Genomic DNA, 16951 nt, shown 5'->3' with positions numbered 1-16951 from the left:
TAGCGCTCGACCCAACTCTCAACATATAAACTGTCAATATATAGTAAATGTAACTTCAACTGTCAATTAGTCCGAATCGAAGAGTGAAATACTATTGTTTTCCGCACTACACTACACTATTATCTACAAAAGGTAGCTGTCATTAAAACTTCTTGCAATGAAAATGAAGAAATTGTTTTGCATCTAATTGAAGTTTACGAAGTGACATTAAACTTTAACTACGCTGATGATCCATCTGCCTGGAAAAGTTATAAGGAGAAGGAGAAAAGAAAGCGACAAAAGCGTAGAAAGCAGATATGTAGGTTTGTGTGTATGTAAGCATGAGGAGGCAATGCCAAAGTCAATGAGGGGAGACAATAGAAGTGCATTAAGGACAAAAATTCCTCTTCAAACTGACAGTCAAACTTTTGAATTGCCTTATTTGCACCAAACAATGAATTACAGATTCAATTGACCATAGGACGGCATTGTAAAGCTAATTCTTTAATAAAATGATTGGAAAATGAATCTGAATTATTGGCTATACCTAAAATCTTTCCGCTCGCCATAATAAAAGTTTTCCAACATTTTCAAAAAAATGCATAATTTCGTACGTAAACTTAAGTATTTATATTTTTGGAAACTTTTGGCCGCAGTAACCGCATCTCTAAAAGTTCAGTACACCTGCTCACAACAGCTGCATTGAATTTCCGGGCTCCATACAAATAAATTAAATCTCAAACAAACCGGCTAAAGTAAATGTAAAGTGACCGCGTTTGACCGAACCACCAACACGTGCCACAATTAACAGTTGATTTTAATTCGAAATACTGACGCGCATCCACTTGTGATGGAGTTGGTGGGGGTCAAGGCGTTTGATGTGATTCGGTGTGTTGGTGCGTACAAATACCAACGATTTTTTGAAATATCGAAAGGTATCGATGATTAAATGAAAAATTAAAATAAGGAATGGCGTTTTTGAATTTGTTGTGATAGCATAAAACGTTCAATGTAGATCATTCAAATAAGAACAATTTTTAAATTTTTTTTGCTTTATTGCAAAGTCCCCGGCACTTCACAGGTCTTTCTTCAGCAAAGGCATTAACCACCGCATTATTGAAATGAAATTTAGACGATTTCTGGGCTATGCAAATATTTATAACTGCAAATCAGTCAAAAAATATTTCAGGATTTTTCGGGCTTGGAAGCGGTTAAAAGTTTGGGGAACATTCATGTACAATATGCAGCTTTTTTTTTCTTGCTTTCCACTTGCCTTGGCTTATTCTTCCTCTTCTTTCAGTTTGTTTATCTTCTGTGTTGGCATCACCACCTGATGTTCCGACATCACAAATTATCGAATCATCGTTTTTCCGATACTTCAATCATCGAAGCTACAAACGTCTCTAGTTGTGGGTGAGTGTGGGTTGGTGCTGCGATATTTTCGATTGTATGACGTGGAACGCCAATAGTACTTTTGTGTACTTTTATTGTAGTCAAATTAAGCTTTGTTTCTCTTTTTCCTTTTATTTAGTCTATTCATAATTGGCTATCGTAAACTCTTATTGATATATTAACATTGAACTTCGATTTCTTTACTTCAAGCCTTTGCTGTTTTTGGAAGCGATGTGAATCGAAGGTGACACTACTTCTAACAGTGATTAGACCGCCCACAACTTGTTAAGGCGAGCATTCGCGTGGGTCTCCATATTTAAATACTTTATTTCATACTTTTTTACACCAATTTATTTACAGACATACATAGATTGGCTCTCTCTAAATAATTACCTTCTGCCATATTCCCTTCGAGCACAACTTTTCCCCTTTACAGAGGTTATACTTATGCATATACAACCCTACATCAGCTTATCGTAACTTCCATTGATTCTCGCATTTGACTCAAGGTTTTAAGTATACTTAAATATTCACATAAGTTCCGTAGAGTAATGCATTTAAATTCCTACTGATACGTCAATGGTAATATGCTCACCTGAAAAGACAAGGAAAAAATTTTCTTAAACACAAACTCGGAAACTTATTTATTAATTTATGTACATACTTATTGGTTTATTCATATACGTAAATATGTGAAATATATATCTAAATAACGATCTTTTAAAAAAATAAATTAAAAAATTTAGCAGAGAATCGAGCAAATCAACAAATATTTAAAACACTTCTCCCAATGAGGTATTTTAAATTTTTTTTATTATTTGAAGTGAATGCTTAATATCTCAAGAATATTGGGTAAATTTAGGTCAAAGCAAAATTGACGAAGCTGTCAGAATTTGAGCGTCCTGCTCGAGATGCTTTTCTAAAACTTTTTATTTTTGAATTGCCTTTACGCCACAACTCAAAATCTACAGAATTAATCTTTCTGAAATTATTATAGTATCATACTTATTCACATTCACCAGATATCCCCGGGAACTTTTTTAAAACTTAATAATCCTATAATTTTTTCAAATTTTGAGTTGTAATATACAAAAACAAAACTAAACAATTATTTTTCGAAGCGCTTCCGTAGAGAAGATTCACTCTTACTCGCTCAATTTTCATAATTGTCCAATGAAAATGTAAAAAAATATTCTTATAATACAATATGTATATAGAAATTTTCTCAAAAACTAACACTACCTACAACGCCAAAAAATTAAAAAGAAGCCTATTTTCACGTGTGTACGCCCAAATTATATATATATATTGTATATATATGTGGACCTATTATTAATTACTAAGAGAGCTAACATCTTTGTTAAGCTATTCTGAAAAATGGCTGCCTACTATTGTTTTGTTTGCTCTTACTTTATACTTATAACCAAAAACCTAACAAGATGTTATATTATATGATGACCGACCGGAATTCTCACTTCTTGAGAATTCTTTCTTTATAATTGACTAGCCTAACTTAAAATTTTCTTTACAAATTCTGGCTACTTTGTCACTTTCCAGTCAGTTTTCTCTTTTAACCCCCAAAAGTCCACTTACATTTGCGTAAATTTGTATCTTTCTTCCTTGTCAATGAGTCGAACTTTGCTCAGCGCTCTTCTAATGGTTTGCACTTTCCCACAGCCGTTGCTCTAAAATCTTGCAAGCCCTTTTAGATTCATTACATCTTCGGTAATAAAATGCTGGCAATGCACCAAGTGCATTAACAAAATAGATTCTTGTTTTCCATTATGGAGCTATTTCTATAGGAGCTTATGTACACAATTATAGTATTGAGGTTAGGTATTACACACATATCTCAAATGATATATTCAGCAAGATTCGAAGAATCACGTCGCTCGGTGCATGTCGCCTTGGAAAGAAACATTTATAGAGTTACAGAAGTCGTATGCGGAATACCAAATATATTTGAAGACATCAACGGGTTTATACCCGTCCAAAACAGCCATCATTCTCTTCACCATAAAAAGAGCCCTAACAGAAATTAGGTAAATTATAATGGACGAGATTGCTAAAGAAATGGTCGGCGAAGTTAAATATCTCGACCGTGTTGTGGATGCCAAGCTTATCTGGAAAAGGCATGCTGACGCACCTTGCCCAAAGCAACGAAGGCTCTTAAGGCGTTTAGCAGGAAAATTCTGGGTTTGTATCAAAAGAATCCTGAAATAGATGTGCATCATGATAATTAGGCCAATAATAGCATATGAACAATCGCGTGGGTATCGACAGTACACAGCACAGACTAAGCTTCAGCACTTAGCATGCGGGTGTGTGGCAATGCGTACCTGCCCTACTGCGCGATGGAGGTGGTGCTCGAGCCGACACCGCAACTGTATGCAACTGGATACAATAAATATTTCATATGAAATATGTGAAAGTCACCTACATATCTCTGCGTGTAATGGTTTGAAATCACTAACGATAAAATATTATGAATACATTTGCTGAAAGTTCTTATAAGAATAGGCAAATAAGGACAAGTTAAATTGTTCATAAGCTAAATAGTTGATTGCTTCGCAAATACTTTCATAACGACATTCAATGTGCCTTCGATCTATTTACTGGCTTACAGCCGCACATAAGGGGTGGTCTAGAGGTCGAAAATTTAGGGTATTTTCAGGAATTTTTTTTACAATAAAAATAATGAAATACGATATTTAAATCTTTTAGGTTTTTTATGATATTTAACTTCATTTACATACAAAAATGGAAAAAAAAAATATTTTTTAATATTAATAATTTTAAACATGGCGCTGCAGTTGACCCTTCCGAAAAATTGGACCTGTCCATTTTGCCTATTCTATTTATCTGAAACACAAAAACCAAAAAAATTATTAATCAGTATGACTGTAGCTATGTCCCGAATGAAAAAACATGACAAAATGTCGCAGTTTTGAATTTGATACTCCAAAAATCGGGTTTTTTCAGTTATTTAATAAAAAAATACGAAATAATAATATGATTCTAATACGGCCGATAGACATTTATGTTGTGAACAACATATTAAAATTTCAGACCATTCGGTTGAATAGTTTTTTTTTTTTTTTGACAACACCAGGCCGAGATAATGAGTTTAAAGTCTGAGGTACAGGAGCGCGCGGACCTCTCTCTACCTAGTTAATAGGCTGTAAAAGCCATAATATTGGGCATTTCCGCAAAAAAATTTCACAGTATATTTTTAAGAAACATAGAGTAACTGCGGGTATTGTGGTATACCCATTTTATTTTCGTCTATAAAATCGTTAAATTTTATTTGATTTGAATGAAAATTTATCAATAATATGCTACCGTTATTAAGTTCAAATAAACCTAGCTTCAAAAGCCTTAGAGCCGCGAGTTTCAGAAATATTTAAGAAAGTACTGCAAAAGACGGAAACAAGCTCTTGAAGAAATTGGCGGGTAATGTGGTATACCTTATTCTGGTAATGTGGTATAGTATACCACATTACCCGCATATGATGCTTTTAATAATAAGTCAGTTACTTTTGATTGATAACTAAAATTTTATTGCGAACCATTTAAAAAAGGAATATGAACTGAATTAAAACATATTGAACAAAAATATTTTAAGCTTCAATTGACAAAAAACGCAACAATAAAATTCATAGCACTTGTAAGAGTATTACTTACAATATTACTTACAAGAGTCGCAAAGAAAAATAGCACTTCGATTGGGAATACACTTTTCGTGGGCCCAAATTTGTTCGCATTGCAGACAAGAGGTCCAAGGCTTCATTATTATATCCTGCCCATAAATTTTGCCACAGTAGTTGCAAGACGATTCTTTTGTTGGTGGAACATCTGGAAACTCCTCTTCACTGTCACTTGAATGCGAGTCAACAAACGATTTGGTAGAAATATTTTTTTTATTAGAGGGTTTTGGGGATGGATTAATGTTAATGCTTTCAATGCTCTGTAACAAATTACACTTATAAGGCGAAGTTGTTAAAACAGTTGCCTTTATTTTCCGGCCTTTCCGATTAGGTGGTGGATCTCGTAGCTTTGGTGGTGGAGATATTTCCCAGGGAGTAACGAGTCTTCGGCTTGTGCTTGCTTCTATAAACAAATTAAATAGCGTTCCTAAAATTTCCATAGATTTTATTTCGAAACTTACGAATTTCAGGCTCAATTTCCATGGCTGATGCGCTTGGGGTTTCTTCTGTCGTTGAATTTATAGTTTCAACTGGATCCTCTGAGAAGACAATATATCTAGCCAGATTTTTTATATTTAAAATTGAATTGTACCTGATGATGATGAGTTCCCAGCTATAAAATCTGCATCTGTGAAAATATGTTTATCAAACGGATAAATTCCCGTGGCTTTAAAACCATTTATTGCAATTTGTCCAGTTTGAACCCTCAAATAAGCCTTAGTAAATAGTCCTGCGATATCAAAATGTGTAACTTTTCTGCCCTGTTCACGCATAAATCGTCTTATTTCGTCATTATAGTATTTCTTAAAAGGTCCTATAAAAGCCTGATATAACGGTTGAAGTTTGTGTGTTGAATGGGGCACAAAGAAGGTATAGTCACATTGTGTTCGCGAGCTATGTAGATCAATAACTTCTATATTGCGTGTGTGGCTATAATGCCCATCTAATATAAGAAGCAGAGGTTCAGACGGAGATGGTTTCGTTACGCTTAAAAAATGCCTGAACCATTTCGTGAAGATGGGAATCTGAACCCATCCAGACAAATGGCACGCCGAGCTGAGCCAGGGGGAGCGTCTTTCATTAGAAGAGGGTTAGGGTTTTTTCGTGGAAAGATGAAAAATGGTGGTACGAAACCACCTCCTGCGCTCATGCAAGTGATGACTGTATCAAGCGATCCTCGCTCAGCTGAAGTCATTGTTCCAATCTGTTTTTTTCCTTTCCGAGCGATTATTTGTGCCTGTTGCGAAGGAACTACTGATATTCCGGTTTCGTCAACGTTCTAGATACGAGAAGGCGGAAAATTATGTTTTGCGTTTTCTTCTTCCAGCAATTTGAAAAATATATCAACATTTTCTCGAGAAAAACCACGTGCACGGTCGACGCTTGTTCCAGTTGGCTTTCGAAAACTCAGAACATTTCGGTGTCGGTTACAGAAGCCTTTTAGCCAATCCTTGCCAGTGCACTCTTTAATAACGGAGAACTTATGGGGAATGTTGTTTCTTGTGGCAATTTGATAACACAATGACCGCACGTCTGCGCGTGTTAGTCCCCAGTACCGTGACTCCATTTCTAGTAAATATTTAACTAAGTCATTTTCAATTTCCGCTGTTAAAATCGGAGCCCGACCAAGTTAAGTTGTCAACAGATCCTCGATGGATTTCGCGCTTCTTGAAATGCGCTGCAGAGTGGAATGGGGGACACTAAATGTCTTGGAAGCCAAGAGAATACCCATTTCACCTTTTCTAACCGCTTGGACAGCTTTTTTTCATATCCTCTGCTTCCCATTTTCGTATTTCACCTTTCTTCGGCATTTTTTTGATCGAGAGGGTGATATGGTACACTATACCACTTTAGCCGCCTTTACCTATACCACAATAGCCGCATTAGAGTTTGAACAAATTAATTTTGAATAATTAAATATCGACCAAATATACAAAAATATTGCTTATATGCTTCACTAGTATTAAACTCACTTATTACTTCCCGATGGATAAATGCAGTTTAAAGCACAGGATTTTAATTTGCCAGAAATTTTCCACTGAGCACAAAAAATGTCAACCACACGACCACGCGATTTTTTTACAACTGACTCATTGTATGCCTTGCAAAACACAAATCAAATCACGCGTTCTTAAGATTCTGAGAATGCCGAAATATCTAACTTGGTCCCGTTATTTCCACGACTTTAGTTTTCGAATAAAGCTGCTATACCACATTACCCGCCTATACCACAATACCCGCAGTTACCCTACTTTCGAAATATCGAAAAAACATATTAAAATTTCAGACCATTCGGTTGAATAGTTTTTTTTTTTTGACAACACCAGGCCGAGATAATGAGTTTAAACTCTGAGGTACAGGAGCGCGCGGACCTCTCTCTACCTAGTTAATAGGCTGTAAAAGCCATAATATTGGGCATTTCCGCAAAAAAATTTCACAGTATATTTTTAAGAAACATACTTTCGAAATATCGAAAAAACAAAAAATCGATTTTTTGAAATTTCTAGACCACCGGGTCCCCTTAAGTCTATCATCAACAGCTTCAGTTGCGCAGTGAGCAAACTGGACCTAAAATATGTGCATATGGATGTGTGTGCATTCATATGTACTACAAGTATGAAGCATATTCTGGCGTCTAGTTAATCCAGTTCAGTGTACCCATTTTATTTTGTAGAAAAGTTTCAACAAATGTTGTTGTTATAGAACTGTTGTCTCCTTGCTTTTATCTTTGCCTCCATTTCTACTTATACACATGCATATACTCTTATACACACATACATATGTATGTACATATTTGTGCGCACATTTACAGTGCCTTTCAAAAGTACCTGTGCTTTTTACACTGATTATCATCTATGGCGAAGTACAAATAACGAGAGGATTTGCTTTAATTAATAATGATAATAGAGCCGCAGGAACTGACTGAGTGAAGGTTGAACTATGTATTTAAGTACGATTCAAAAGTTGAATGATGCAATTTCAAGGAAAAAGTCGAACCAAGTAAATCCACACTTTCTTTCACCCAAAAGTAATATCTTGTCTTGGAAAAACTTTAGTGATGAAATTTGTCATGCGTTTCAATGGCGTATATATGAAAGGTGTTTTTAATATTTTCTTAACAATTTAGAGAAAAATTATTTTGTTTGCGAAATGATTCTAAAGGAATGCACTGAAGCAAAATAACATTATAAAATACAGCGCTTGCAAATTAAAAACGAAAAATAAGTTGCCTCTACTTTCATCATCTGATCCTTCTTTCGCTAATTATCAGGCATCAACCAGGTAAACAGATTTTGGAACTGGATGATTTAGTTAAAGAAATGATAGTTGATGAATTTGCTTGTTGAAATATTCTGGACTATTTCAGTTACTTATAGAGGCTGACCTACATATTTCAATCATATTTGTAATTTTTATTTACTACCTCAATGCTTATTTCTCGTAGGTTTACTCTAAGACAGGCGATGGGAAATTAAAAAAAATATATATATGTAGATGTAGCTTTTAAAATAACTTTAATAATTCTCAGGATATGATATCTTTGAAAGCAAGTTCCTTTATGGAAAGGTACAGCAAATATACTCGTACTTTGTTTCGCGCCTTTTATATGGGTTGCACATACTCGACATGCCCGTGTTGGATTTTTTTCAACCGAGACAAGGATTGCTTTCACATAAATTAGTGTTTTTTTGTTTTGAGATTATTCAAGGGATTTTAATTTTATTTGAATTGAAATTATTAAGAGAATACCAAACAGTTCACAGCACGCTCAAGATGTATCATTATCATCATCTTTTGGTACTACAGCTCTGTGTGAGCTTTAGTCTCCTGCGCATGAGACCTCCATCCATCTCGATCGCCTACGACTTTTTCCCCTATTTCTTACGTCAAGTTTATTGATGTCCTCCTCTAGTTCGTCGACTCATCTTGTTCTCAGTCTTCCACTTCCACCGTCGTACCGTCTTGTCATATTACCCAGCCATCTTAATCGGGTCAAGATGTATAAATATATACGCACTAAATCCTGAAGTCGTGCAATATTTTGTAATATTTAGCAGTTATCATTAGAACAGATAATTTTCAGAGAAAATAGATAAAAACAAGACATCTCGTTGCCGGTATTTTACGTTTCGGCACTGAAACATGAGAAATCTCGTCAGCGGTCGTTTAAGTGTTAAACTAGCCATGCATTTAAAATTTCTATGCGTTGCCAAGCCCCTTCACCAAAACTTCGATACAGTCCTATAGGGACTCCGGAGGTCATTACCAAGTTAGAGTTTGGGCAATTTCCCTTTTCTATCCAATTTTGTATGTTTTTGAAAAACGGGCTATATGAGAAGTATCAACGCACCCAACGATCATGCTACTTTGTTGGCGTCAAGTATGATAGAGTACAAGGTTTGACCATCCGAAGCAAAACTGTGAGAGTTCCTTCGACCACCTCGTCAGCGTGGATTCGGCAGCAGACTTCAGCCCGCTCATTTCACACGCATTCACAAACTCGTCGATTCAGTCGTTGTTCATAAGAAGGATAGATTTATAAGGTTTGCTCTTTTACTTTTGTGAGGGCAACTTCGGCTGCCACGTCACTTGGGAATTCGACGTTGTTCAGATAGCAAAGAAGCAACATGAGTGAAAACTGTGTTGACCTGTTTTCGTATACCACTAACGCAATCTTATCGTCACCCGAAATTTACACAATGATTTCACACGTATTCCCGCAATCGTCGAATCAGTCGTTGTTCAGACGGCAACGAAGTGTCATTGGCTGATTTCTTTCGCATATCCCCAAAAAATCTCATGTTTGTCGTAAACAAATCGCTGTCGTAAACATACTCGGCTGCGTCAGCACATCAGCTGATTCCTTCAAAACTGCTGAGAGCCGGTTAACGGCCTGATGTTGGCCACACTTCTACATTTTGTAATGTATTTTGCTTCGGATGGCCAAACCTTGTAATCCTGGGGGGTAACCCAGACCAACATTTTAAACCTCTTTTAATACAAAGAGCTACACTTCAAATATTTTTATAAAAAATTTCTCTCGCTCTCTCTCTTTCTATATAAATATCTCTCTCTCTATCTATATAATATAAACTGAAATAAATTCTGAGAATCATCTCTAGCAAACTATTCTCAAGTTCCTTGGAAAACAATAGCCGACATCTATTATTTTGAAACGCACGGTGCATGAGCACCCAAGCCCGTTCTGCTCAAGCAATGCTACTGGACACTGTCCTATTGTTGTTAAAATATGATTATCTTTGTTGCTGTTGCTCTTAGTTTTGTTAAATTTTATTACATTTAACTTGTTGCATATGTCAAAGCGTACAACTGCTCAAACATACATACAAACACACATAGTCACACTGAATTTTTATTGCGCGCTCTATTTTTAGACACTTCTAATAAACAATCAGTTATTTATAGACCACAAATGCGAAGCGAACAAACGACCAACCGACCGTCCAGTACCATGGCCCATGGACGACGCGTCAGTGCATCCACACACACGAGTGCACAGCAGCGCCGACATGCAACCGAAACGTCGTTGAAACACTGGACAAACAATTTGTCGTTGTGTTGCTGCTTATTCTCTGACATTGGCATTGTTGTTGTGTTTGAGATAATTCATTGTCATTGGAACAGTGTAGAAGTTATGATACGGAGCCACCGGTGAGATTGCTGCTGCACTGCTATATTTCAATTACCCATACATACGAGTGTATTAGTTGCTGGTGACAGGTTAGCGATATTCGGCGGCAAATTGCTCTTATCGCAGACGAATGCAAATATACTCGAAGAAGAAATTTTTGTTTCTACTGCATGAGTATTGCCAAAAATTTAAACCTACTCAGGGCAAAGCTCGGATTAGCACAAAATTTGCAGTTTGGAAGGTGTCAGTTAAAAAAATTAGATTGGAGGTTTTGTAGAAAATGAAATGAAGAAATATTGCATACCTCTTAAGAAAATGTTGTGGGAAATTGAAATTCAATTTTCACAGGGCAATTAAAATAGATTCTGTGGAAGATTTTTGAACCTTTGCACCTTGGTGACGGGGACTATAGAAACAATGAGCTGTATGAGCTTTATAGATGTAGATCTAGTGACTTCGATGGTTGGGGCATGTCGTCCGAATAGATACAAACGTTTCGGCTCTAAAAGTATTCGATGCGGTACCAACTTATGGTTGCAGAGGTAGAGGAACGCCTCCTTCACTTGGTGAGTCCAACTGCTGCCAGTTAGCACGAGAAAGAAACGACTGGCGCGCTTTGTTAAACTCGACCAAAATCGCGTATGCCGTTATCGCGGCAATCGAAGAATTAAAATAGAAATTTCGTCTAGTATTTTAGAAAACTTTCCATATACATAAATGTAATTCATTAAACAACTGTGCGGAAAACAAAGCAGTAGTCTATTTGCTACCCCATCTCAAGCCATACAGGGTGGCTGATGAAAGCCGCTACCAAAAACAAATTGAATAACTTTTTTCTTTTTAAGTTATCTGTTCCATTTTTGTTTTAATTTGCAGATTGATCTTTAAAATTTATTAAAATGGATAACTGGGACACGCAAACAAGAATTTGTATAGTCCGCCGCTATCACGCACTGGAGTCCGTAGTTTTGGTACAGAGAGAGTACAGGCGGATGTTTGGCGGCGATCCCCCGAGCAGATGGACCATAATGAGACTGGTGAATAATTTTGCTGAGCAAGGAACAGTCGCAAGAAGGCCTTATCATCGAAACCCACCCGTTCGGACGGAGGAAACGATCGCTGCTGTAGCTGCAGCTATACAAAGCAATCCAAGGGTTTCAACAAGAAGCTTATCTGCTCAACTTGGTGTCAGCCGACAGTCTTTGCAAACAATAATGCACAAAGATTTAGACTTCTTTCCCTACAAAATTCAAATGGTTAACAAACTGAATGCAGCAGACTTGCCGATTCGCTTTGAATTTTGCCAGAAGATCCTGCAAATGGTGGAAGAAGACCAAAACATGTTAAACTGCCTTTTCATGTCTGATGAGGCCCATTTCGATTTAAACGGCAATGTGAACAAACAAAATTGTCGAATATGGAGTACTTCTAACCCACAGATACTCCACAAGACGGAATTGCATCCTCTTCGCGTGACAGTGTGGTGTGCGGTTTCTTCACGCTGTATTGTCGGGCCTTATTTTTTTGAAGAAAATGGTCACACCGTTACGGTTACTTAAGACCGTTATTTGAAAATGCTGAAAGAATTTTTCTATCCAGAACTACGCCAAAAGAGAATTCCTTTCAACTCTGTGTGGTTTCAACAAGATGGGGCAACGTCTCACATAGCCCAGACTGTTATGACAGAGTTGCGACGAAAATTTCCCAATAAACTGATTTCAAGAAACTCCGAATTTCGTTGGCCCCCCAGGTCGCCTGACCTTACTGCACCTGACTTTTTCTTGTGGGGTTTATGTAAACAAGAAGTTTATAAAACAAAGCCAACAAATTTGGATGAACTAAAACAATCCATTCGGGCAACAATTGCGGCTATTCCTGTCGCAACTCTCAAAGCAGCAATGAACAACTTTTTACTAAGATGCCGCACTTGTGTCAACGAGCATGGGGGGCATTTAAATTCAATTATTTTTAAAACTAGTTAAGCTACATTTAATAAAATTTAATGACCTTCAACTTGAAAAAAAATAAATGAATTCCATACACTAAAAAAAAGTTATTTGAGTATCTTAATGTAGCAAAATTCATCAGCCACTTGCTTATTCGTTACAATAACTCTACGTAAGCCTCAGTAATCAGCTCAACCCAAACTACGTGAGTGTGGTTCATGCTTCAAATTGAAGCTCGAATTCTATTTTTCTTGATTCGACCGAAACAATTTTTTCTGCAACATTGAGTTCAGTTACCTGTTTAAAATCACCTTTTTAAATCATATCAGCTTTAAGTAGTCCGCAGGCACTAGCGTTTTTTGACTTTATGAATGGTTACTTTTCTTTACTCTTGGGTCCGTCCATATCCAATGTAGTTCCCTTTTTCAAGGTTATAATGATAAAGTCAGTAAATGGGAAAAGTGGAAAACAAAGAAGTATCTTTAGAAGCAGCTACATTTTCTGATATAAGTCTTATACCGTTGAAGTTCAGCACTCAAAATAACACCGTCAACTATTGACAGCCCATTCTAGACTCCTTAACCTATAGGTGCTACCCGAAGAACTATTTAGCTACAGTAAAAACTTTAAAACCAAGCTAATATTTTTTAAACACCTTTAAGCTGATGTATGAAACGTGTATATGAGGATTAACGCGAAAGAACATACAAAGAGGCGAATTTAGATCACGTTCAATTGCGATTCAGGTTATGTTATATTAGTTTATAGCGGTAGTTGGACCAACTCACTTAGACCTTCCTTACTTTGTGATACCACTGTAAAACACGGAAACCTCATTTAATTTTCTTCGTGAAATTATTTTGACGCCCTTATGAAGCGCAGGATTGGTTCAGTCCCACGCTATACAGTACCGTAAAAGAATTGAAAAAGTATTTACCTAGAAAACCTGCTCTGATTTTTGCTGGCTGAACAGTTGAGTTTTCTTCCTCTTCCTCATCTTTACTACTTTTACAATACTCATGGGAGAAAACTCCTAGTCTCAAGGAATGCCTTCCAAATAGCTAGTGACCGGTTACACCAGCACGGCCTTCGAGATATCCTCTCTTGAAAAGCTAAGCAGTGCCTTTGTCTTTTTCTTATTTATTTGTGGCCGCAGTAGCCTAGCTGCTACGCAAGTGCCTTCATCTCTCCATTACCTATTGGCCTCTTTGATAATTTTGCTTGTACTTATTAGTTGGCTCGTGGCCATAGGTATCCCAATGCTACTTGTATCACTAAGCAGTTGAAGAGTAGTACCTTTCCTGGCTGAAAGCGCTGCAGTAGTCTGGTAGTGGAACGGCCAATCGCCATCGCCAACCCTATTGCGATCCAACTCAGGCTGTTTAAATATCGTTCAAATTATAAACTTTTTTCCACTAACCAAATATTTTGGTCATCTTACACTTATATTTACATATGTACGGATATAAATTGTAAAGAGCTTATATTTGGATTATTACCACATAATATGCATATTTTTGTAAAGTGAACGCGTTTTAACACTTTCTACGCCGTGAATTATTTAATTGAAAGATGAACTCAAAAGGCACTAAACCGGTTTTAGGGCCTTATTTTGTGTAAGTTTTTTTTTTTATTTTTATGGTAAGCAGATGACAAAAGGTTCAGATCTGTATACTTTTCATAAACAACATCTTAACTCAACTTAGCGTTTTTTTGGGTAAAGCACTAAATTGTTTACTTTTCTCGAAATATTTAATCCATCAATCATTCATAGCTATAGCCTGAGTAACCATTTTATAAAAGTTAAGTAAAATACAAAATTTTTCTATGATAGATCAGGACTTATTGACTTTAAAACAAAAGATATTTATTATAGAAGAAAATCCGCATAGACAAATGGCGTTCATAAAAGTATATACTTATATATGTGTGTATGTGCATATGCATATAAATATGTATGTGTACTGGTGCCTCTTACAAATCACTTAACCTAATTCTGCTCTGAAGAGAAGAGATACTCAACTTTTTTTTTAAATTTCAACGATTTTTTAATTTCCTTTATCAAAGTATAAATAATTTATTTAAAAATTTTTAGGAAAAATATTTATGTATACGAGTATGTACGTACATATGTACTTATACACTAAAATTTTCATCTTTCAAATCCTAGTAAAAAGTAGAACAATTGAAGCGTAATGGGCATGTAAGTAACAGTTCTCGCCGTTCCGTAAAATTATAAGGCAGCTCTTAAATCACTTTACACCCCGAAAGTGGTGCCTTCGGTCTCCTGCATCCACCTTGAACCCTGCAGAATCGCCTTGGAATGGGAATGAAGTGCTCACAAAATGAAATTGAGAAAGTTAAGTGCTGTGATTTTAGTTCGTAGAACTCGCATCATAAAAGTGTAGAAAATCGCATATCTAGACAAATACATACATATATCCATAGGCAAATATACACACACGCACATATATCAGTAATGGGCGAGAGTTATTGCAATTAATTTTGCAACAATGTTGGAAAAAACGAAAGCAACAAAACATTGAAACATTAAAGCCTGGAAAACATGGAAACCAAATAAAATAAAACAAAATATTGAGGCAGATAGGCCGCTAGAGCTGAGTGGCCAACTAATATAGTCAAGCCAGCAAGCGACCAAGCGACTGGTCAAGCAACTAACGAAACTTGAAATAATTCAAAAAAGTGGGAATCAAAGAAAAAATTTAAGGCTAAAAATAGTTCAAACGATTATAAATAAATGCAACAGCAACAATAGGAATGCACATCATGAAGTGGGGAAACAAACTGTTACCACCACCAAACAATGCTTCGAATCGAAGGGAAAAGCTTCAATGCAGAAGGAACTTGTACGAGTATGAAGAAGGAAGGCAAAAATACTAGAGAGAAAAACAAGTTACGTACATGCACAGCAACAACTACATATGTAACAAAACTGACGACAGGAAAGGAAAATGCATAAAATGGCAAAAATATGTACATGTGTATGTATGCAGAACCAAAACGAAACTGGCGACATCCAGCGGCGACCTTGATAAGTATAAGGCAAAGGCAACAGCAAGGCGGCAAAGTGGTTAGTTGGTTACTGTGGGAAGCAATCAGTGATGAGCGTCGACGCTGGCGTCGACTGCGTTGCTGACGTTGGCATTGGCAATAACACGCGATTAACAACAACAATGCCCAGTTAGTAACCATAAAAGCAGTTGTAGGGCTCAATAGGAATACATACGTAAATGTACATACAAATACAGAGATATGTTATTTTGTTACCACTCTGCGTTTGTCCCATCGCTGTTTTGTGCGTACATACATGCAAGTGTTGAAGGTGAAAAACAATGAAGGGATTGCCGCCGCCGTAGCAGATAGGGATAGTAGAAAGTAGTAGCACATACATATATTGCGTTCTTATGCTCTCAGCGTTTATTTCTCAGTAGAAAGCTTGATGGTAAAAATCGAGGCAGAGTGCCTCACTGCGTAATGGTGAAAACACAAGTCACTTTACCGGGTATTAACGCTTGTTTACTATTATTATTTTCATGTCAAGTTAAACCATGAAAAATAAGTTGAAGCAAAGAGCCGCTACACGTCTTGCATCAAAATCATGGTACGCAATCATATTGACTGGTACTGGTATAAGTGTCAATAACAAAAAATATATTTATTACGAAAATATATAAATTAATATAAAGTTCATAAAACTGATTCTTTAGCTACAAAAGCCATGATATCATTACGGAGAGAAAATGTTACATGCGGCAAGAATTTTGAATTTAAATTGCCAGGCATTTGTCATTTTGACTGGTCTGGTAAATTTAGTGTTAATCCCAGATACTGTTGCTTTTTCTGTAATTAGTTGGTCCACCGTTAGCATCAGTAGCCGCTTGAAGCCGACGTGGCATCGAGATAACTAAATTTGTCAACTTTGCAGGCTTTCACTATGAGCCCATTGCGGTGGGGTTTTTAATTGACTTAGTGCAAACAAAAAATTTGACGTATTTTGTATCGTTATATTGCTGAAAGATCCAGCCTACACCAAGCTCCAAATTAACTACCGAGGGGGCCGCATAGGTTCGAATCTGCGTACTCCGTACATCAAATAAAGAAAAACTGTTTCTAATAACGGTCGCCCCTGGGTATTTCTACCACTTAAAAGCTCCTCACAAAAAAAACATCTGCCGTTCAGAGTCGATTTAAAACTATAGGCCCCCCAAAAAAACCTGACCTAGCCAACGAAGCCACTGAACTTTAATTCGTAT

The 16951-nt window shown here is 36.6% G+C and overlaps 2 protein-coding genes across 15 annotated transcripts in view; both read right to left on the bottom strand.

Annotated features, from left to right (window-relative positions):
- LOC128867489 (myocyte-specific enhancer factor 2) overlaps positions 1-16951 on the bottom strand; it is a 205278-nt gene that overhangs the window by 177056 nt on the left and 11271 nt on the right. The gene's annotated exons all lie outside the window — the stretch shown is intronic.
- Positions 1929-5861, bottom strand: LOC128868738 (uncharacterized). Its single transcript, XM_054111178.1, has 4 exons — positions 5671-5861; positions 5540-5617; positions 5353-5481; positions 1929-1966 (listed from the first exon to the last, which is right to left on the bottom strand). Exons 1-4 carry the CDS (start codon positions 5849-5851, stop codon positions 1929-1931), a joined length of 426 nt encoding a protein of 141 aa, XP_053967153.1. The 5' UTR covers positions 5852-5861.

This window comes from Anastrepha ludens, chromosome 6 (genome assembly GCF_028408465.1).
Source record: "Anastrepha ludens isolate Willacy chromosome 6, idAnaLude1.1, whole genome shotgun sequence".
In the NCBI taxonomy this organism is placed as follows: domain Eukaryota; kingdom Metazoa; phylum Arthropoda; class Insecta; order Diptera; family Tephritidae; genus Anastrepha; species Anastrepha ludens.
This window is presented reverse-complemented; position numbering and strand designations above follow the sequence as displayed.